The 24,800-nt window shown below is 41.7% G+C and overlaps 1 protein-coding gene across 2 annotated transcripts in view; it reads left to right on the forward strand.

Annotated features, from left to right (window-relative positions):
• TTYH1 (tweety family member 1) overlaps positions 1-24,800 on the forward strand; it is a 245,107-nt gene that overhangs the window by 87,936 nt on the left and 132,371 nt on the right. For both annotated transcript variants that reach the window (XM_073602865.1, XM_073602866.1), the window contains exon 2: positions 2,466-2,638. In XM_073602865.1, the coding sequence (XP_073458966.1) occupies positions 2,466-2,638 (173 nt within the window). The remainder of the gene's footprint in view (positions 1-2,465; positions 2,639-24,800) is intronic.

Below are 24,800 nucleotides of genomic sequence, written 5' to 3' on the forward strand. Positions count from 1 at the left end.
TGCAATGATATGCACCTGTCAAACAGGTGCAGAAAAATTGGTCTTTGGGTGTCGGTGGCGTTAAACTTGCAGTAACGCACAAAACTATAAAACCGTAACCCTATAGAGCAGTGACGGTGAACCTTGGCACCCCAGATGTTTTGGAACTACCTTTCCCATGATGCTCACCTACACTGCAGAGTGCATGAGCATCATGGGAAATGTAGTTGCAAAACTTCTGGGGTTCCGAGGTTCGCCATCACTGCTATAGAGGTACTCTTGATGAAAGTAAAATTGGCCTTGCTGTAAAAATTTGCAATAATATGCACCTGTCAAACAGGTGCAGACAAATTGGTCTTTGGGTGTCGATGGCACCTTCCCACCATGAGCCTATAGAGGTACTCTTGATGAAAGCAAGAATTGGCCTTGCTGTAAAAAATTTCCATGATATGCACCTGTCAAACAGGTGCAGAAAAATTGGTCTTTGGGTGTCGGCGGCATTAAACTTGCAATAACGCACAAAACTATATGGCGTTAAACTGGCAGTAATGCACATAGAACTATATGGAGTTAAACTGGCAGTAACGCACACAGAAGTAAATGGCGTTAAACTGGCAGTAATGCAATCAAATAGATGGTGTTCAACCGTCACTACACTGATGCTATCTGAGCTGTCCCTACTCTAGCTATACACTAATGTAAAGATTACTGACACAGTCTCACTACACTACACTGAAACTATCTGAGCTGTCCCTACTCAACACTAATGTATATATGAATGACACAGTCTCGCTACACTACAGTGAAACTATCTGAGCTGTCCCTACTCTAGCTGCACACTATGCAAAGCTGAATGATGGTCCTCCTCACTACACTCACACTATCCCTACAGTGACACTAAACTAATATTCTACACTGACAATTGAAGCAAAATAGCACAGAATAGCACACTAACTAACTAATAGCACTGAACAGGGCCTGTTCTATCTCTGTACACGCTGAAATCAGGCTGAAAATGGCTGCCATTGAAAGAATACTTTTATACTGAGGGGTGGGAATGAGCTATGATTGGATAAAGTCATGATGACGGTGTCCAATCATGACTCTGACAGTGCTCTGTGCCCTGATTGGCTGAAGCTTTCACTGCTTCAGCCAATCAGGGTTTGCAATGCACTGTTCAGCGCCGCAATGCATTGTGGTGGGTTTGGGGGGGGGGGGGGGCGAACAAACGGTCGAACGACCCGTTTGTTCGGATGTTCCTTGAACGTCCAAACAACGAAAGTTCGGCCCGAACTTATGCTTGGGCCGAACCATTCGCTCCAAACTTATGCTCGGGCCGAACCATTCACCCATCCCTAATGAAGTGTCCTTTTTTGTGCAACTTACAGTTACACTCTGCCTGATTCATATGGCCAGTTACCCTGCTGTTACGTGGCTGCTCTTGGGATTTACAAATCTCTCCCAGGCAGCTAGCCAGGTAGGCCATTCTGCTATTTTCTGGTTTAGCTTTACTTGTTTCTGGATTTATATTTTAAAGTAGGTGTAAAGCACTGTTATGCTGTCAACTAACTAGGGAGGGTGGTGCAGAGGGAGCTTGCAACAATGCTTGGATGCATGACATTTGCTGACAACAGGGAGATTACTCAATGGCTGAGCATTGTCACCCTAACAAAGGGATCACAGAAGAAAATCCACAAATGGAAGAATCTCCAGTTAAAACATATCAAATGAACAGCCCAAAATTAAATAACTGTAGAATGTGCAAATGCAAGCTGCATGACATATTAAGTTTAGGATACAGAAAAAGCACTCTAGTTGCAATGGGAAACTAGAGCAGTGCTTTCTTTAAATATTAATTCCACCAAAAAATGCTTTAGCCCTAGGGCTTATAATATGCCTTAGATATTTCAATAATAAGACCCTCCCTCTACACAATTCCAAGCTCTCTTTTTGTCCTCTTTAAGTTTTTGGCTGTGCCCGCTACTTTTATGTGTTCCAGCTACTCTTTTTGTATCCTCCATAGTATAAAATAAAAAGGCAAATCATCAGGGAAAGTGGAACCTCTCATCATGGCCAAAGCAGGTGTGTAGACCCAAGAATTAAAGCAAACAGATTTACCAGAGTCTCCAATATAAAAAAAAATGAAGATAGTGTAGCTCTCTGGCTTCCTACAGTCAGTAGACAGCCTTCAAAGACCTGTAGTATCTAGTTAGGCAGCACTTTCAATGCCTACTTTATTTTCAGTACTGCCTGTTCAGATTAGGGTAACATGCATTCAATGCTCTGTGCAAGCTTTGCCACAGAAAAAGATCCTGTAGTTCCTGCCTACAGAATAACTGAAAATGTTTCCTTTGTTGCAGCACATGTGCACTTCTAATGTCTGATGAATTTGAACTTCCACCTTGGGCAGTAAATTCTGGGTGGAGCTTGGTTGTCAACCTTTGTGTTGAGTACCCTAATGAGTTTTCCTTTGTGTTTCCCTCTAGGCTCTTCTTTTCTTAGCTGGCATTGCTGGACTTTGCCTGGCCATCAGCCTTGTCTTAATCTGCGTGTATTTAATACGATTCTGCTGCTGCAGTTCTCAGGAAGAGGAAGACTCGAAGAACAGTCGTGTCTGCTGTATCACCTGGAGCTGTGTAGCAGCCGTCATTATATGCTGGTCAGTATGGCATTGTTCATCAAAATAGGTGTTTTGTTCTGTATCTCCATTGGAATGCATCTTGCATAGTATGGAATATATCATCAATACATAATGTATAATAAAACTGCAGATTACCAAGTTGGGTTGCATATACTGTACCTGTTAAAAGTTATAGGGAAACTAAAATGATTTTTGGTTTTGATGATCCTGACTCATTGTCCACTGGGTAGAATGGGACAGAAAGCCGACAAAGGCTACTGTATTACTAAATCTTTAAAAATAATGTAATTTGTCTAGCTAAGCCACATAGTAGTGATGTATGAAAAACTGGCTGAACATAATTGCACATTACTTTGTAAGAATATACCATTCATGTTTTTCAAAGTGCATTCAGCAGGGTAATGCCTTGTTTTGATATATTCAAGTCATTTTTTCATTTGTTCAGGCTTGATACTAGTTCACATTAGGGAAAGTCAACTTAAGACAATTTGTTCTGACAACATTTTGAAAATAAAACTTTTTAATAAAACTGTAATGTAAATGATTAACTTTTTTTTTAATTAATTGGAGCATTTAAAGCAAATTTACTGTCAATAAGAATATAGAAATAGGGTGTGACAATACAACATCCTTTCATTCATACTGGTTGAGGATGCGTGTTTAGTACAGAGGAATCTTGCTGTGCAGCATCCTCTGGGACTAGTCCTGGTATGGGTCCCAGGGACCAAAGGCTTTGTAGAGACTTGGAAGAGATGACGTTTCCGATTCTGGGTCAAAGATTTGCCTGTAGACCGAACACTAAATGGGTTCTACCCAGGAGTGAGGAGGCCTCTATCCAGGGGGCAGAGTGGAAACCAGTTTAAGTAGAGGTGCATGTGTCTACAATGAGTTTTGAGTTCTGTTTAGAGGCTAGAGACAAGGGCCTAAGTCTGAAAACCCTGCCCAATGTGTCTGCAAAGTGAAAATCAGGAGGCTGCAGTGTTTGTTTATGGCAGACAGATGCTGAACAAACCCTAAATGGGTAAAACTTTTTGTGTTTCTGTGAACTGTTATTTTAATAAAAGTGTGCATGAAAGCCCTAAAACAAAAATGTTGGCAAGTTGATGTCCTTCAAGCACTGTACTTCATCTAATTCCCTACAAGAGCTATATATAATAATAAGGTTATAGTGTAACAGACAACCAGATGCAGGTGTGTAAAACATACTCAAGCTTATGTTACAAAGGGGGTTATTTACAAAAGGCAAATCCACTTTGCATTGCAAGTGCACTTGAATATGCAGTCGCTCTAAATCTAAGGGGTAGATCTGAAATGAGGGGAAGCTCTGCTAATTTTATCATCCAATCATGTGCAAGCTAAAATGCTGCTTTTTATTTTCCTTGCATGTCCCCCTTGGATCTACAGTGACTTTACTTCCAAGTGCACTTGCAGTGCAAAGTGGATTTTCCTTTAGTAAATCACCCCCAAAGTTTCTAAAAGTGATTACACTGCACTTAACCCTCCTGGCGGTATTCCTGAGTCTGGCTCGGGGTGGATTTTACATACCAAAAGCGGTATCCCTGAGCCAGACTCCGGCTTGCATCGCAGGATCCAGGAAGAGCTTACTTACCTTGTCCCCTGGATCCTGCGATGTCTCCCCGCTGTGTCTCGCTCGATTCACAGTGCTGAGCTCCGTTCCCTGCGAGCGTTGCGACGCACAGGGACGGAGTTCGGCACTAAATTCAAAAGTGAAACACACAGTATAGATACAGCATACTGTAATCTTACAGATTACAGTACTGTATCAAATAACTACACATCCCCTTTGTCCCTAGTGGTCTGCCCAGTGTCCTGCATGCAGTTTTATATATATAAAACTGTTCTTTCTGCCTGGAAACTGGAGATTGTCCATAGCAACCAAAACTGTCTCTTTACATCAAAAGTGGTTTTAGACCAGCTAGAAAAAAGCGATAATAAATTATAATCACTTGCAGAATTGAGCGATAGTGATTTGTGGGGAGATCCGTCATCAAACACTAAAAGTAATAAAAGCTAAAATTCTGGAACTGAGCAAATTTCGGTGTTTTTGATTTGATTACATTATTATATAATTTTTATTATTATTATATTATTATGTGTTTTAATTATTTATAGTTATTTATTATATTATAATTTTTTATTTCGTTTTTCAAACTTTATCATACCCGGGAATAAAACGCCAAATTTCTGTGCAAAATAATTGTACCGCTTTCAGCACCTAAAATCTGAAATAATCATACCGCCAGGGAGGTTAAAGTGTTACTTAACCTACAACAGTAAAATCAGTCTGTATATGCAGTAAAACATGCTTGTTATACTCAATGTGGAACCTAAGGGGTTAACCTCCCTGGCGGTATGATTATTTCGGATTTTAGGTGCTGAAAGCGGTACCATTATTTTGCATGGAAATTTGGCGTTTTATATTGTAGGTCTGTAAATCTTAACAATAACACACTTAAATCTGTCCAAACCAGAGTCTAGTAGATATCCCGGGTATGATAAAGTTTGAAACACAAAAACATAAATTATAATATAATAAATAAAAATAAATAATTTTAAAAAATTTAAAAAAATAGTAATAAAATAAATTTCCCCACAATTCACTATCGCTCAATTCTGCAAGTGTTCTAATTTATTATCGCTGTTTTCTAGCTGGTCTAAAGCCACTTTTGACGTAAAGGGACACTTTTTGGTTGCTATGGACAATCTCCAGTTTCCAGGCAGAAAGAACAGTGTATATCATGTAAAACTGCATGCAGGGCATGGGCCAGAGCACTGGGGACAAAAGGGATGTGAAATCATTTCATATAGTACTGTAATCTGTATGTGTTATGATTTTGACAGTTTTTTGAATTTGCCGCCAGGCTCCGCCCCCGTGCGTCGCGCCGCTCGCAGGGAACGGAGCCTGGCACGGAGAGGCTTCGGAGGAGGACGGAGCCCTCGGACACAGCGGGGGACATCGCAGGATCCCGGGGACAAGGTAAGTAACGCCGCCCCAGGATCCTGCAATGCGATCCCGAGTGTGGCTCGGGGTTACCGCTAATGGTACTGAATTTTAACCCCGAGCCACACTCGGGAAAACCGCCAGGGAGGTTAATCATCTGTATTGTGTAGAAAGGCTGTTTGATCCTGTCTTCTCTTAACCTCCCCTTCTTCCACAGTCCTCAATCCATCTCCTGATAGAACAAAGGATAGGGGACAAGCTTCACCTGCTCAGATTGGTGTGTATTGCTAAAAAGTTTTTTCTTGGAAGAGTGCATGTGATCAGCACAGCTCCAATCAGTACTGTCCAGACAGGGGGCCAGGGGTCCTGCAGCCTGATAGGACAATCAGAGAAGAGTGAATAATCCTCCTACAAGCTTTAACCAGACACTGATAGCAGGACCGTTTTTAAGGCAGGGCAAAAGGGGCAGCTGCCCTGGGCCCCATCATTGTTGTGGGGCCCAAAGCAGCTGACTCATATTTGCCAACTATCACAGTTTAAATTCCCTTGTCCCTTGAAGTTTTAGTCCCGTGCTGTGTCCCGATATCTCAGTGTGAAGTTCTGTTACTAATGCTGCTTAAATCTGCCCTATTGCTGTGTACAGATGACTCACCTGCAGACCCTGTGTTTACATGTAAATAACCTGCATTGATATTTAAATATCGGCAGCATTAATATGTAAATAGCTATGGACCAAGGGCATTGATATAAAAATAGAGGCGGCATTCATATGTATATCATGTCCCCTGAGGTCATATTCACCATCACTTCTGCTGAATGCTGCCCACTGGGGAGAAATAGGGTAATGCTGGAAAGTCTTGCCTGCAACTGTGGTCATTAAGCCTAACATCAGCCTGTTCTGCAAAGGTAAGCAAATTGGAGGTGGAACCCTTCTTCAAAATCATACGGTGCCACAACACCCTGAAATTAGGTGCATGTGAATACGCACATCTCAGCAGATGTGTGAGGGTGTCATTAACAATTAATGGCATTGCTGTGTATCTGCTAAAGGGCAGCACGTTTCTGTGGTGTCAGGAAAGTGATTTTGCATGCGTTCCCGACACACACAAATGTGAACGCAGGCTAAATATCTCAGTTACATTAGTGGTCAGTGTAAATCTTCTAATTACATTTGGGCTTGGTGTACAATCCTTTCATTCACACTAGTGGCCAGTGTTATCGTGACAGCGATAACACCAAATTTAACACACCTGCTCCCCATTCACACCTGAGACCTTGTAACACTAACGAGTCACATGACACTGGGGAGGGAAAATGGCTAATTGGGCCCAATTTGGACATTTTCATTTAGGGATGTACTCACTTTTGTTGCCAGCAGTTTAGACAAAAAAAACAAAAACAAATAAAAATTAGAATCTTTTCCACATGTTACCAGCCTTGACTTGCGAGTTCTATCTGTTTTTTTTTTTGCACATGATTGCATTAAGGCAGTTACTGTATCTAATAATTTAGCATCCAAAGTCCCATCAGGTTTGCTTTGTGGTTCTGGATGATTTTTGCTTCCTGCTCCCTTGGCATCACAGCAATGACTAGAACAGCTCATCATAAGCTACCTAGAACAGCGTACAGCACTTCATTGCAATCCCATCCGGCACCGAGGAGATTAAGTGTATCAGCTCTAAAGGATAAATCCTGCTGCAGAGCATTTACATCACAATATGCATTAGGGGAAGTGTGGAATAAAGTCTTTAGGTTGTGATCAATCACACCAACAATGTTATTTATGTTTGACAAGTCACACTTACCATCTCTCCTAATTAATCAAGTGTGCTCTATGTGAGAGTAATGACAAACAGGGCCCGAATTATCATCCCTCATACTAACTTTAGCTGTACTAGAAAGAATCAAACAGGATTTCTGCTGTTGGAAATACACTATATTGTCAAAAGTATTGGGATGCCTGCCTTTACATGTAGGGTTCAATATTGAGTTGGCCCACCCTTTGCAGCTATAACAGCTTCAACTCTTCTGGGAAGGCTGTCCACAAGGTTTAGGAATCTGAATATGGGAATATTTGACGATTGTTCCAGAAGCGCATTTGTGAGGTCAGACACTGATATTGGATGAGAAGGCCTGGCTGGCAGTCTCCGCTATAATTCATCCCAAAGGTGTTTTATCAGGTTGAGGTAGGGACTCTGTGCAGGCCGGTCAATTTGCTCCACCCCAAACTCGCTCATCCATGTCTTGTGCACTGGTGCGCAGTCATGTTGGAACAGGAAAGGGCCATCCCCAAACTGTATCCACAAAGTTGGGAGCATGAAGTTGTCCAAAATGTCTTGGTACGCTGAAGCCTTAAGAGTTCCCTTCACTGGAAATAAGGGGCCAAGCCCAACCTCTGAAAAACGACCCCGCACCCTAATCCTCCTCCACTAAATGATTTGGACCAGTGCAGAAAGCAAGGTCCATAAAGACATGGATGAGCGAGTTTGGGGTGGAGGAACTTGACTGGCCTGCACAGAGTCCTGACCTCAACCTGGTAGAACACTTTTGGGATGAATTAGAGCAGAGAAGTGTATTTTTTATCAGAATATTAATGAATGTATGCAGTGGCTCGCATTTAAAAGATGGTGTGAAAAACTGATTTGAGTTGTGGCACTAGAGGTGAGAACTACACTTCTGGACTAGAATCAAAAATACTAAGATTGAGGAGGTCCAGAGAAGAAATCTAGAAACAGCTTTCCAAATAGTGTCCTTTTTAATTGGTACTTCACAAAAAAGGATCCAATGCATTTTATGGGTATTGTGAACTCCTTCCTGTCTAAAAAATTATTCAAGAACACATATACAGAATTGTTCAATGTTTGATATGATTAGTTTAGATTTGTGTCTCCTAGTTATAGGACATGTTGAGAACAAAAACTTAACAAAAACCATGACAAAGTATGGAGGTGTGTAAATATCTAAAATGCCATAGCATTTAATCAATAAGGTAAATTGCATTTGCAAAAGTGCAGTATCCCAAAGCAGTGTTTCTCAACTCCAGTCCTCAAGGCGCCCCAACAGGTCATGTTTTCAGGATTTCCCTCAGATGAAACAACTGTGGTAATTACCAAGGCAGTGAAACTGATCAAATCACCTGTGCTAAATAATGGAAAGCCTGAAAACATGACCTGTTGGGGCGCCTTGAGGACTGGAGTTGAGAAACACTGTCCCAAAGCAATCATCTTTAATTGATTTAACTTTTCTAGAATGATAATAAAAGCTGAACTCTAGTTGGTTGCTATAGGCTGCATACCACAGCCCTTTGCTCATGGTATTTATATGACTACTATATGATTGGTGATATACAGCATGTTATGTACAAAATAGTGTAAAGAGTGAAACAGCATGGTATAAAATGTACAAAGTGGATAATGTGGATTGTATAAGGTACAGCACAGCATTTTTTTTAGATTGTAAGCTCTAACGAGCAGGGCCCACTGATTCCTCTTGTACCAAATTGTAATGTAACTGTAATGTCCACCCTCATGTTGTAAAGTGTTGCACAAACTGATGGCGCTATATAAAACCTGTATAATAATAATAATAATAATAATATTCATTGTGGCAGCCTAGAGCAGTGTTTCTCAAACTTTTTTTTATCAAGGCACCCTTTAAAATTAAACACAATCTGGAGGCACCCCAAAAACTAAAACTAATAGTTTCACACAATGTAGCAACATTCACACATGTAGGACACCCAATGTTAGAGATTATTTATTCTTCCAAAGCAAATACACCTTTATATATTGGTAATGACTAGTGTTCCAATAATGGCACAGTGGCGGCATTCGATGGGCACAGTGGGATCATTTGATGGCACAGTGGCAGTGTTTGATGGCACAGTGGGAGCATTTGATGGTCACAGTGGCTGCGTTTGATGGGCACAGTGGCTGCGTTTGGTACAATGGCTGCGTTTGACGGGCACAGTGGCGGCAATTGATGGTCACAGTGGCTGCGTTTGATGGTACAGTAGCAGCAATTGATGGGCACAGTGGCTGCGTTTGATGGTACAGTAGCAGCAATTGATGGGCACAGTGGCTACGTTTGATGGTACAGTAGCAGCAATTGATGGGCACAGTGGCTATGTTTGATGGTACAGTAGCAGCAATTGATGGGCACAGTGGCTACGTTTGATGGTACAGTGGCAGAAATTGATGGTCACAGTGGCTGCGTTTGATGGTACAGTAGCAGCAATTGATGGGCACAGTGGCTACGTTTGATGGTACAGTAGCAGCAATTGATGGGCACAGTGGCTACGTTTGATGGTACAGTAGCAGCAATTGATGGGCACAGTGGCTACGTTTGATGGTACAGTAGCAGCAATCGATGGGCACAGTGGCTACGTTTGATGGTACAGTGGCTGCGTTTGATGGTATAGTGGCTGCGTTTGATGGGCACAGTGAGGCTGCAATTGATTTTTTTTTTTCTGTTTGTTTGCGCCCCCCAAAAATTTTGAGCACCAGCCGCCACTGCTTTTGTCTTTCTCAAAATGGCAGGACATCCACAGTTCTAAAATTCCCCTGATGTGGAGTTAGAACTGTGTGTCCCTGCCACTACCAAGGGGTTCCTAGGTTGGTTAAGTCTGGGCTACTGACAGGTAGTGTGGTGTGACGTCAAAGTGTTGATATGTGTTTACTCCTGCTTGGCCATCAGAATAGTGGGAATTTTATTGGGGTGGTTCAGGGAGCAATGGTTTGGTATATAAACCCCAGAAAGAGTATTGCAACACTGCAAAATAAAAAAGGGAAGTATGAAAAGCAGTCCAAACAGGGCTTATTGACAGCACTGACATCTATGAAGCTTTTAATTATAAAGTGGGAAATGGTTTATTATAATGTAGACATTGGGGTTGATTTACTAAAGGCAAATCCACTTTGCACTACAAGTGCACTTGGAAGTGCAGTCGCTGTAGATCTGAGGGGGACAAGCAAGGAAAATAAAAAATAGCATTTTTGCTTGTACATGATTGGATGATAAAATAAGCAGAGCTTCCCCTCATTTCAGATCTTCCTCTCAGATCTACAGCGACTGCACTTCCAAGTGCACTTACAGTCCACTTGTAGTGCAAAGTGGATTTGCCTTTAGTAAATCAACCCCATGCAGAGTGATACCACTATCTATAGAACATTACAGTGATTACTACACCTATATAATAAATTTCATTCATATAATGCAGAGTGTGGTGTGGACCATGTGGTGTCTTACGAAGTGTTCTCTGTATAATGTTGCAGAGAACGTTGCAGGATAGGAGGAAAGTCCTGTTGCATGACCTGTGACAGGTTTCCTCCTCCTCCTGGCATTCTCTCTGCACATTAATGTAATGCACAACGCTGTCATTTTTTAAAGCAGTGATGTGACCACAGTTAGGTTATACCCCTGCGTTATAAATCGGCATCTTAATGTTTGGATCTGGCTTCACTATGTTCATCATACACCCACTGCATAATCAGCAACTCAGTGACAGGTTGGCAATGCTGTATGATAATAACAAATTGGTCTTGCAGCTGCAAGCATTCTTCTCCAGTCTGCTCACCCCCTCCCCATCCATTCCTCCTTTTTTCCATCTATATTGAGGGAAAGGAAGTGCTGAATCAAGTCACATAGTCTGGCGAGCAGCCCAGCCTTGCCCCCCTTCGCCCCAACCTCTGTTTGGCCCTCTCTGCAGTAGCATTAGTTCCCTCATGTGGGTGTCCTGTGCTACATTGTTCACTTGCTGGAGGGAGAAGGAAGGAACAGAACCCATGTGCTCCTCCAACATCCCTCCTGTTCTCCTAACCTCCAGCATCTCTCGATGTGATTGAGAGACATTACCTTTATTCCATCACTACCCAATGAAGAAGAGAAGGGGTGTGGCTATCCAAATCAAATTGAAATGTGGTCCCTCACGCTACTAAGTGAATAATAACTAATAAACGTGATAAATGAAACTGCTGCTCGATCTAAAGTGTTCACAAACCACAATTAGCATAATATTTCAAAGTGATCAGCGCAATTTCCCAAATATATATATGGCTGTAAATAAATAAAACGTCCAATATCGGCAAAATTCTAAATGACAGAGCAAATAAAGGGCAAAGATATATATGAATATCAATGAATAATAAAAAGTGGAAAAAACATCCAATATTAATACTGAAAAAATCTTAAATGGCACTGCAAATAAAATGCAAAGTGATTGAAATAAAGTCCAAAACGTTCATCCAAACATAGGTGAGTAAATAAACAATCCTTCAAATTTGACTCCACCAACAATGAATGATCTTGTTACTTCACACCCCTGCTTAGTGCTCCCAGAACTCTCACCTCTATAAAGTGATGAATCAGCCTTAAGGATAAGTCTGGTGATGGCGATCTCCTACTTCCAGGCTACCGGCTACTACCTCTCAGTATCACACTCAGGGTTCCGGAGTGCATGTGGGAATAAAATAAACGCCTCCCATAGTGTAATATGTTTAAATAATCAAAGATTTATTCAAAGACCAAAGGAAGCTTACAGGCTAAAAGGTTAAAAAGCGCATTGTATTAAAACAGCAACGTTACAAAAACCTCTCACATCACTTCCGGTCCGCTACTCACAGGGGACTGATGAAGTCACGTGACGTCATGTAGCGCATAGGGCGTGGGCTGAAGTGAGTAGCGGGCCAGAAGTGAGGTGAGAGGTGTCTGTAACGCCGCTGTTTTAATACAATGCGCTTTTTAACCTTTTTTGATAATTTAATGTAAGCTACCATTTATCTTTGAATAAATCTTTGATTGTTTAAACATATTACACTATGGGAGGCATTTATTTCATTCCCACATGCACTCCGGAACCCTGAGCGTGATACTGAGAGGTAGTAGCCGGGAGCCTGGAAGTGGGAGATCGCCATCACCAGACTTATCCTTAAAGCTGACTCATCACTTTATAGAGGTGAGAGTTCTGGGAGCACTAAGCAGGGGTGTGAAGTCACAAGATCATTCATTGTTGGTGGAGTTAAATTCGAAGGACTGTTTATTTATTCACCTATGTTTGGATACATCCTGTATAATAATACTAATAATAAAACAAAGAAAATGTTGTCCTGTTTCCTGTAGAAAGCCGGAATATGTGAGAATTATTTAACATTTTTTTTTTTTATTAAACATTTACAAATGATATGTTAAAGAAACATAATTCAGAAAACAAAAACAATAGGAGATTTTGAGATAATAGTTAATTTTTGGTAATTAAAGTTTTAAAAGGGAATAAATAATCTCATCCATATTTTATATCAGCGTAAGATACCAGGCTTTTTTATTGTCCCTCAACATATATAAAGTGTTTGATTCGATCTCTTGCGACTATTTGGAATTTGCACTTACGTGGTGGGGTTTTGGAGGTGACTTCCTGGCTTGGATTAAAGCCCTATTCTCGCCCCCCACAGCTTACGGAAAATACGCTGTTTTTTTTTTCTCTGCCTTTCCCGATTTTCCAAGGTACAAGGCAGGGCTGTCCACTGTCCCCAGCACTGTTTATTCTTTATTAGCTGGAGCTGCTGGCCATGGCCCTCCTTGACAACCCTGACATTTCCGGCGTTCCTTACGCAGGCAACCATTATATGGCAAATTCTTATGCGGACAGTGCTCTCCTGGTCCTCACCAATCCAATCATTACTCTTCCCAACCTTCAGGTAACGTTGGATCATTTTTTGGCCATCTCGGGTCTCCATATAAATCCTGCCAAAACTACAGCGCTGAACATTACTCTTCCTCATGATCTGGTCATGCATCTACTGACACAATTCCCCTATCGCTGGGCACTCCACTCCATATATTATCTGGGGATCAGACTTACCTACTCTTACTCCACCTTGTTCTAGGCTACAACCCCCTGCTGTGCTCCTTGACCTCTCTTCTCCATTCCTGGCAATTCCCTTCTCTATCCTGTATAGGCCAGATCCATGCTGTCAAAATGAAAATACTGCCCAAAGTCCTCTATTTCTTTCGGACCTTGCCCATACATGTTCCCTCCTTTTTTCTACATCTATTACAGAACAGAATCCTTCAGTTTATCTGGGCTCGTAAGCACCCCAGAGTCTCCAGATCGATGCTTTACACCCATAGATTGCAAGGTGGCCTGGGAGCTCCCAACATGGCCAGGTGTTATTTGGCACCTCAGTTCTCTCAACTATACATGTTACATACCACCTCTGACATCCCATTGTGGGTGCTTTTGGAACTACTTAATTGTGTCCCAATTTCTTTACAAGCGTGGCTTTGGCTTCCCAATGAATTTGTCCCTTAAGGCTAAGCCCCTTAATGTTTCATAGCCTGAAGCTGTGGGATTCTGTTCGATATTCCGGAAACTTGATGTCCCCTTTCTTACCTCTTTTTACCAATCTCTAATAGTCCCCTTTTTCTGCCGGGGGTGGCACAACCTCATTCCTTCTCCTGGTGGGTCTCCCACGACTTTACTGGGGTGCATCACTTCTTAATTGTGGGCTCGTTTCCATCAGGGGAGTCCCTTCGAGAGATGCACAAGATCCCCAGGCAGGAACACTTCCATTATTTGCAATTACGCAATTGGATTATGTCTCTTCGTCGTATTTCTACCTTTCCTTTTCGCAAGACGTCTTTTGAGCATACTTGTCTACACTCCCCGAGGTCCCCTGGTCTCATCTCGTCGCTTTACGCCTCTCTTAATGGTAGATTATCTTTATCAACCCTCTCCTATGTGACACAATGGGAGTGAGATCTTGGATTGAGCATTGAGGGGGAGGACTGGAGTAAGGCCTGGACAACAATAGCAAAATGTTCATTCAGCACTACCACCCTGAAGGCCGCTTATAAAGTGATCCTGGGGTGGTATTGGGTCCCAGCTAGGCTTGCCCATGCTTATCCATGGAAGCAATGATGGATGTTTTAGGAATTGTGGTCAGTGTGTGGATGTCTTACATATATGGTGGTCTTGCCCACATTTGATCGGCTTCTGGTCCAGAGTCTTTGGCCTACTGCAGATGTTATTCCATGTGACAGTCTGAAAGGATGCCCGGCCCAGTATATTGAGGGATTCACATGCAAAATTTTTGAAAATCTGGGAACCGTGGATAAGTTATTCTTTCCCGTTGCTGCCCCCGACTAGCTATGGTTGACTTTAAAGCTTGCTTGCATAGCTCCCACGTCCATGGTACCTCTCCTGGGGCTGCTCTCCTTCTCTCTCTTTTCTTCCTTTTCCCTGTTTCCTCCTTTTCTCCCTTCATTCCTGATATGAAGGCTATCAATACAGATTGCTGTTCATATGCTGTATCTTTACATGCCTGTCCAATCTTTACACTGAGCAGAGCAGATGCAGCAGAGGGTCAAATGCTTGGGCATACAGTGCTGGTTTACACTTATGCACTGCAAATTCGGTGCAAATTTAAATCGGTACATGGTGCAAATTTGCATTGTGATTTCTGTTTGCCATGTGTTATTTCAATGCAAGTTTAGTGCAAATTTGTGAGGAAAGTGGTCACATCTGCGATTTTTATTTTCTATAAAATCTAGGCAAAAAAAATAAATTACAGTGATGTAAACACTGGACTGTGATTTAAATCCAGTCCCATAGAATGGACCTGAAATTTATACCACACCTCACTAAACTCGCACCGGACCATTTTTTGAACCAGATCAAATTCACACCGCATATATGTAAACAACCTTCATTGGAAATAATGCTTTTTTACATGACATATGAATCTATGCTTTTCGAATCGCATCTGAACCACATAGAATTTGCATAAATGTGAACCAGCACACAAGGTCCTTGGATAAAGTTTTTTGGGGTATATTGCATTTTCCTTGCTTAGAGAATATTAATCTACTTTCCAGCACATAAATTCTCTTTGTCAACGTATAGTTAAAAAAACATCAGCAGGGTATTTGTTAGTTAAGTGTAGAAAATAGAAGTTTTAGACATGGTATGAGACATGGGAGCTCCAAATAACAATAGCAATCCTGAATAAATGCACACACACACAAAATGTATTTTTTAATGACTTAAAACAGCCGCTGTGTTTATTATGGGGTAACCGATTAATCCATATATTATCCAATTTCACAAAACAACAGCCTAGCCTTAAAGGCCCAGGCTAACCATTATCATAATAACCAAGTTTAAGCTTTGTCCCTCCAACTTTATGCTGGATGACCACACCTCACTAACCAACACCACGACAAGTTCATAAACATGTGAGGGTGGCTCTCTGTCACTCCTGTTGGAGCTGCAATCACAGGTGTTCTGGCATGGGCTTAAATAGGCTGAGAGTTGCATGTAATTGGTTGCATTCCTTCCAATTACAGCTGATCAGGGAGTTCAAAACTCTCCATCCTCACCTGCAAGATACTTGACAATTAGCAAACATAGCCCCCGTGGTCATCCCATGTGGGGCTTCATTAAACACTGCAGTCCTTTCCATTATGTCCTTAAAAAAATAGGACGGCAAATTAGACCCTGAAATTTTGTCACGTTAAACACTAAAGCTGCTAAATATGATTTGGGCATCTAGACTTATAAGGTCTTAAAATGCTTAACCGCTTTCCGCCGACCAGCCACCATCATTTTACTGCAGCAGGTCGGCACGATGCCGCGAACCGCCGTAGCTATATGTCAGCTCGCGGGATAGGGATAGCAGGCGCTGCACAGCGGGGGTGCCGATGCTCGTGGCCGACGGTTGCGAGCATGAGAGACAGAACAGGGACAAGTGTGTGTAAACACACACTTCCCTGTACTGTTCTGAGAGGAGTGACAGATCGTGTGTTCCTATTAGCTAGGAACACGATCCGTCACTTCCTCTAGTCAGTCCCCTCCCCCTTCAGTTAGAATCACCTCCGAGGGAATACAGTTAACCCCTTGATCGCACCCTAGTGTTAACCCCTTCATTGCCAGTGACATTTTGACAGTAATCAAAGCATTTTTGTAGCACTGATCGCCGTATAAATGCCAATGGTCCCAAAAATGTGTCAAAATGGTCAAATTGTGTCTATAAATCTATCCCCTATTTTGTAGACGCTGTAACTTTTGCGCAAACCAATCAATATACGCATATTGGGGTTTTTTTTACCAAAAATATGTAGAAGAATACATATCAGCCTAAACTGAGAAAAAAATTAGCTTTCTTTAAAAAAAAATGGGGATATTTATTATAGCAAAATGTACAAAATATTGTGTTTTTTTCAAAATTGTCTTTTTTTGTTTATAGCGCAAAAAATAAAAAACGCAGAGGTGATCAAAAACCACCAAAAGAAAGCTCTATTTGTGGGAAAAAAACAACGTCAATTTTGTTTGGGTGCAGTGTCACACGACCGCGCAATTGTCAGTTAAAGCGACACAGTGCCGAATCGCAAAAAATGGCCCGGTCATTCAGCAGCCAAATCTTCCGGGGCTGAAGTGGTTAAAGCAACATCATTTTAAAAAGTATACTCAGCTGTCCTGTTGCCCGTTCCTCAAATATTTGCTCTGTTTAACCGCTTGCCAACCGTATACTGTACATATGCGGTGGCAAGGTGGTTCTCCTGTGCAGGATCACGTACCTAGTACATGATCCTGCACTTCCAGGTCTGGGGCATGCACGCACTCCGCCAGCGACCTGCTCCCGCTGTGATTGGACACAGCGGGGAGCCAATCGGCGATATCCGCCAGGACCCATCGATCATTGGGGACCAAAGACAGACTGCCATTCTGTCAGTAGGGAAGGCAGTGACCTGTGTTTCTGCAAAGCAGGAACATGGATCTCTGCCTTCCCATAGTACAAGCACATCCCACATAGTAACCAAGCACATTTTAAGCACCTGATGTTAATATTTCCCTGCCAGTGTGATAAGTACAGTGACAGTGCATATTTTTAACACTGTGCACTGTATTAGTATCACTGGTTCCCAAAAAGTTTCAAAAGAGTCACTTAGTGTCCAATTTGTCTGCTGCAATGTCACAGTCCTGCTATAAGTCGCTGATGGCCGCCATTAGTAGTAAAAAATAAATTAATTAATAAAAATTCCATAAATATATCACATATAGACGCTATAACTGTATAAGCTTATTGGGATTTTTTTTTACCAAAAATATGTAGCAGAATACATATTGGCCTAAATTTATGAAGAAATTTGATTCGTTAAATGTTTTTATTGGATATGTTTTATAGCAGAAAGTAAAAAAATTTTGGGCTTTTTTTTTCAAAATTTTCGGTCCTTTATTGTTTATAGCGCAAAAAATAAAAACCGCAGAGGTGATCAAATACCACCAGAAGAAAACTCTATTTGTGGGAAAAAAAGGACATACATTTTATTTGGGTACAGCATTGCATGATTGCGCAATTGTCAGTCAAAGTAACGCAGCACTGTATCGCAAAAAATGGCCTGGTGATGAAGGAGGGTAAATCTTCCGGAGCTGAAGTGGTTAAGAGCTACAGATTGTGGCAGAATTTTTACATTCCACACACTCGCAGGTGTGTCAAATGCCTGGTCCCTTGCTACACCCTGTGATCCATTTATTACATACTGAACAGAGCGAGGATCTGAGGACTGGGTGGAAAAAGGAAGTGTAAAGTGAGTGGTTTTCTTTTTTTTTTCAAAAAAGCCACAGAGTCAGCTTAATACAGTAATAAAGCAGTTGAAACAAAAAATGCTGGTGTCTAAAATGCATTTATCAATACTGATTTCAGTGTTTTATCTAATTGGGTCAGTAAAAGCTTAATTCTGATTGGCTGACAATCAGAACAAAGCTTTATGTGCAAAGCACATAATCTGTGGAAGGGCAGAAGAAGGTGGATTCTTTTTGGCTGCTGTAGTTATGGTCACTTTGTTCCTTAAATTGTTACTTTTAAAAAAATTAATACACTCGTTGAATAAAGCATTGGAAAAAGCAATGTGTGTTTTTTGAATAAGCCAGTTTGAGGAGTCATATAACAGAGAAGTTATGGAAGGACATTGTATCCCTTTGCATCCCGCTTATGACACTGTGCAGAGCCCAATGACAGACACACAAGGCTTTACTTGTTAACTGGTTCTGGGTGACACTGGTGCTGATCTGCCTTTCTCGTCTCAGCTGCATAACAATACCTATCTTGTTTTCAGTCCCTCTTTTTCTGGTTCAGAGAAGAGAACTATTCCCTTCTCCTTATCTAGTCTTGTGTCTTAAAACTTGGGAATATTCAGTGAGGATGTGCAAAAGGCAACGATGATGTGGATAATCCAGTAACCCATAGCAATTAGTCATTTTTCAATTTAAAGTGACACTAAAGGCTCCTTTTTTTTTCTAAAATAAAAAAAGAGGTTTATACTTGCCTGTTCTGTGCAAGATTTCCCCTTACCTCCTCTTCTGGAGTGCCTTGCCCAGCGCTGTCCACTATTCCTCTCCTGCGTCTGTACCCCATTTCAAGGAGCATGTTATATACATTTGCCGGTGTGCTCCCAAGACATAGACACACACAGTGCCTCTGCACAGGATTTGATTGACAGCACCAGGAGCCAACGACTCCTGCTGCTTTCAGTCTGTCTTGTGAGAGCAGAAAGAAAGACTGGCACTGCTGCAGATGAGATCAAGAGAGGATGCAGATCCTCTCTTTGGGACGGGAGATAGCAAGTGGAAGGTTTTTTACCTTGATGCAAGCAATGAATCACTTTAAGGGTGGATGGTTTTACAGACTTCTTATGCCATGTACACACGACCGATTTTGCCGTCGGAATAAACTCCGAAGGTTTCTCCGGCGGAACGCCGACGGAATTCCATTCAAGTAGTCTTGCCTACACACGGTCAACCCAAAGTCCGACCAAAGTCCGACCGTCAAGAACGCGGTGACGTACAACACTTACGACGGGACTAGAAAAAGAAAGTTCAATAGCCAGTAGCCAATAGCTTCCGTCTCGTACTTGCTTCAGAGCATGCGTTTTTGGTCCGTCAGAACAGCATACAGACGATCGGTTTTCCCGATAGGAATTGGTTCCATCAGAAATATTTAGAACATGTTCCATTTTTAGGTCCGTCAGAATTTTCAAAACAAAAAGTCAGATGAGGCACACACACGATCTGAATAGACGATGAAAAGCTTCCGTCTGACTTTTTTTGTCGGACATTCCGCTCGTGTGTACACGGCTTTAAAAGTTGCTATGAGAGACCACATTTGCACATCATTATTGCCCAACTTTGAAGAATATTCTTTTATGGGGACCCAAGCACCGTGTCTAATTTATAGATACATGGGATATTACAGAGGGAGGAATTAACATATAAGCATAGAAACTGCCCAAGAATGTTTAAAAAATTTGGCCCTGATGGCTAGGCTCTAATTTGTCTACACATTCTGCCACAGGGAGATGACTTGGGAAGCTAAAAGAATTGACTGCCAATGGTTTGGGGTAACTGCTCTATGCTCTGGTATGATAGAAATGTATATCTTACTGTCATGACCTATTATTGGTAAACAGGGTAAAGCTTTGTTTGGAATACCTATAGTTGTACTGGGAGGTCTCGCACAAATGCTATGGTATGATCTGGAGGTCGCATGATGTATCTGTACCTTGTATCTTTTTACACTTTGTATATCTTTCTTTTGCTTTCACTTGTTTTGTGGAAGTGCCTTCTTTGTCTAAGTTTTGTTGTAAACTGAAAAATCGGTTCGATAAAAATTACCTGATTAAAAAAAAAGAGATACATGAGATAGCTGAAAACAGTTTATTGTAGCAGGGTATCACATTCTTGCCCTTATGGCTAAATAAGCTTTGTAAAAAGGAGAAGGGAAATATACTTAATCTTATCAATTGGTAATGGTAAAGTGAACATTGCACTAATTATTTTTAATTTAGTACTATTTGAATAATACTGTTCACAATCATCATTGTAGGTATCAGGTTTTCATAGATATACTTAAAGGTCTTTGGGGTTTTGAGAAAATTGGATTGGCAGGCTGGGATGTCCATAGGTTATCATAAGTCTTGTTTAGCCTCAAATGTTCCATAAATTGTAGAGATAAATTTGTTTGAGTCTCTTACACGTAGCTTTACTTACTAGATCATAAATATACTTTTTTTTTAATTGTTATGTTTAGTATGTATCCAAAAGGATGACATACATATACATAGTCAACCAGCCATAAAAACACTTATGCCGCGTACACACGACCGGTTTAGCCGTTGGAAAAAAATCTGAAGGTTTCTCCAACGGAACTCTGACTGAATTCCATCCAAGCAGTCTTGCCTACACACGTTCAATCCAAAGTCCGACCAAAGTCCGACCGTTCAGGACGCAGTGATGTACAGCACGTACGACAGGACTAGAAAAAGGAAGTTCAATAGCCAGTAGCCAATAGCTTCCATCTCGTACTTGCTTCAGAGCATGCGTCATTTTTGGTCCGTCAGAACAGCATACAGACGAGGGGTTTTCCCGATAGGAATTGGTTCCGTCTGAAATATTTAGAGCATGTTCTATTTCTAGATCCGTCAGAATTTTTGAAAAAAAAAAGTCTGATGAGGCACACACACAGTCAGAATAGATGATGAAAAGCTTCCGTCTGACTTTTTCTGTCGGACATTCCGCAAATCTTCTCTGCGGGGCATGTATTTGTGGCTCATATATGGATTAGAATAGCTTCACTCAGTGCTGATACCAGTTTCATAGGTTATTTTCGCTCATGAATAAGTATTCCAGAAAGGTGCGTATAATAATCATGCTAGCATTTAACTGTGTTAACTACCAGGTGTACTATAGTGTGCTAATATAGTTAGTCTTGGGCAACTCCAGGCTAGATATATTATAGAATATTAACCCCCCTTATGAGAGAACAGGTGTCCAGTCCTTATTTAGAATTGCTAACACCTTAGTTGGCAGTTATTTAATTAATATTCAGTGTGAGTAGCCCAATTACATGCATGTGACTACGTAGATATAGAACGAGGTACATTTGTAATCACAGCTCCACAAGTATGTGCTAATACTAGAGCAGTTCACTCACTCAGCTATATAACCGGAGTTACTTCCTTAGTAGCTCGGGTATATTGCAGAAGTACAGAGACACATTTAATGGATGCAGTCTCTAACCTTGTAATGTTGAGCAACTACAGCTGTTATTGTTTACATGGTGCTACTATTGCCAGCTGTGCACTGTGTAGTATGTCAGCCCCAATACCCATATAGAGAATTACTGCTACCTGTCACCCCTACCAGTGGAGCTCTTGATATACCATCAAACCATCTGAATTGGGAAAAATGTAGTGAAAATGTTGCCTGACAATCTCTGAAAGTCCTCCTGTAGATTTAGATCTCTTCTGCAAGTTACTGGATCACAATATCCCACAGTATCTCTCTGTGTAAAACTAAACATGCTTGCAAGGGAAATGCTCAGCAACGGAATTCTGTTTTTTGTAGCACTACTCCCGTAGGAGTCACTAGAGTCCTGGGTCCCCACTGCTGCACAGCCAGTCACATAGCATTTCCTTCACACATTCCAACACAGAAAACAATCCTTGGCTTGTTTTTGATGTTTTATTAGGGTTTGATAACTTGGATGGGGTAAGGAATTATGGGATGCCCAGCTTGAAAACTGTCCAGAACTATGAATAAAGGGACACTTCCTCCCTAGTTACAAAAAAGGCCTTACATAGTTACATAGTAGGTGAGGTTGAAAAAAGACACAAGTCCATCAAGTCCAACCTATGTGTGTGATTATATGTCCTCTTCTTCTTTCCTCCTGCAAATTTGGTTTTCATAGCACAGCACCCGCTGCTCACACCTGTGGAAACTAGTATGATATTACTAGCTCAGCAAAGGCCCATTACAGGCAGGAACTCCCAGTCCCTTGACAAAGTAGTGCAGTGAGAATGAACAGCATGACATTCCGTCTGCTTCCCTGGGGCCACTGATCCCAGCTCCACTTGCTTGCACAGATTGCTAGCCCACCTGGCTGCCACGCCTGGCTGATCTTCCCCCCAGTCCTCCTGACTGACTTTTGGCCCCAGTCCTGCCTGACTGACTGGCTTACACCCATGGAGACCTCCCAGGGCAAGGTTAGTTGAAGACTTATCCTCAGCACTGCTGCTCCATTTTCCACCCTACTCTCCTGCTGGAATGGCCCATGTCTATTTATGGGGTTGTCTCAGGCCCCTGCCAGCCCACCTCTGGGGGTTGGCCGAGGACCCATACATTTTCATGGCAGCTCCTTCTAACCCCTGCCCTCTAATTGTAGAAGGTTCTCCAACATTCAAGACACCAGGGTGAGGCAATAGAGAGCTGCCAGGATGAGTCATCCAGCCCTGGCCTCTAGTAACTCTGACCAAATTCTATTTTATTCCTGGCCAGAAATATGCTTTTTCCTACTCTCAACACTAGTAGCACAGACTAGAGGGTGATACACCTTCAACATGTTTCTGGTCATAAAACCTATTATTTGTCTTTCAACATTTTTCTGGTCATAAAACCTTTTATATGCCCAAAATAATCTACTCCCAGGTTCTCACAGTTCACAAATTGTGAACCATGTACCATAAGTAGTAAGGGGAGTAGTTATATTGGTACCTGTGATAATATATTTTCAGTATGTACATTTCTGGCATTAGAAAGTCCCTTTATATTTACACCAACTTGACTTCTTACAACTCGAATTTACTTGATACCCGCATGTCTTTTAGGGACTTTTCCCTGATACACAATTTCTGGGCATTCGATAACCACTTGACATCCGAGCGACATCCGAAAGACGGCTACAGCGCGGACCTCAAATGCCAGAAGGGCGTCCATGTAAGTCGTCCTGTTCTCGTGCTCTGTGATCGCTGAGTTCTTTGGACTTGGCTGATCACAGAGCAGGGTAAAGGGCTAATCACAGCGGGCCTTTTACCACATGATAAGCTGTCAGCCAATGACAGCTGATCACGGAAGTAAACAGAAGCTTTTTTTTCTTCACACTGTAGCAGCGTGAAGAAAAGAATAAGGCCGGTAACCGGCTTCTGTTAGAGGGACATTGTTACCCTAAGTAACAACCAGTGCTGCTAATCAGTGCCTTCCAGTGCTGCAAATTTGTGCCCTCCAGTGCATCTATTAGTGTCCATCAGTACTGCTAATCAGTGCCAACCAGTGCCACCTATTAGTGTCCATCAATGCTGCCAAATAGTGCCCATCGGTGTCTCATCATCAGTGCCTCCTGGTCAGTGCCCACCAGTGCCGCCTATCAGTGCCCATCAGTGCTGCCTTTCAGTGCCACCTCTCCATGACACCTATCAGTGCCCATCAGTGCCACCCATCAGTGCAGCCTCATCAGTGCCTCCTGATTAGTGTCCACCAGTGCCTCCTGATCAGTGCCCATCAGTGCCACCTATCAGTGCCCATCAGTGTTGCCTATCAGTGCTGCATCATCAGTGTCCATCAGTGCAGCCTATCATTGCCCATCAGTGAAGGAGAAAAATTACCTGTTTGCAAAATTGTATAATAAAATATGAAAAACGTTTTTTTTTTTTCAAAATTTCAGTCATTTTCTGTTTGTTTACCAAAAAATAAAAAATATAGTGGTGATTAAATACCACCAAAAGAAAGCTCTATTTGTGTGAAAATATGATAAAAATTTCATTTGGGTACATTGTTGCATGACCGCGCCATTGTCATTCAAAGTATGAGAGCACTGAAAGCTGGAAATTGGCCTGGGCAGGAAGGGGGTATAAGTGCCCTGTAAGCAAGTGGATAATGAATCTAGTAAGACTACTAGAGTCTCCCCTAAAAATTCTCAGATGTTTCAGTAGTATCTCCTGAATCACTGCTTATGTCATAAGCAGTTTCATCTTGTCATCTCCCTTCTTTTGCAAGCCTCGCATGGTCCTTTGTGTTTATAATCCTATTTTTAGTCTTTCTCTCCGTTCTTTAGCTAGCCTCTCAAAGTCTTTGTCCACACTACGATTTCAGTGAATCCTGATGTATTGCTCATAGGAGATACTTCTCAAAAAGGAATAAGGGGATGGATACCTGGTCCCACACAATATGGGTTATTATTCTACTTCTGATTTACTATATGTACCTGACCTGGAGCTGGCCAAGACTAGTCTGAACTTTTGAGCACATTATAGCACACCTGATTGCTTTCACAGTTCATGGCGATATACTACATAACTTTCTGGAATATTTGTGAAATAATACACATGCATGATCAAATCCATATCTGATCTACAAATGCATACCGTGCAGGAAAGGTTTTTAAGTGTTTTTAA

The sequence above is a fragment of the Aquarana catesbeiana genome, linkage group LG10 (assembly GCF_042186555.1).
Source record: "Aquarana catesbeiana isolate 2022-GZ linkage group LG10, ASM4218655v1, whole genome shotgun sequence".
NCBI lineage: Eukaryota > Metazoa > Chordata > Amphibia > Anura > Ranidae > Aquarana > Aquarana catesbeiana.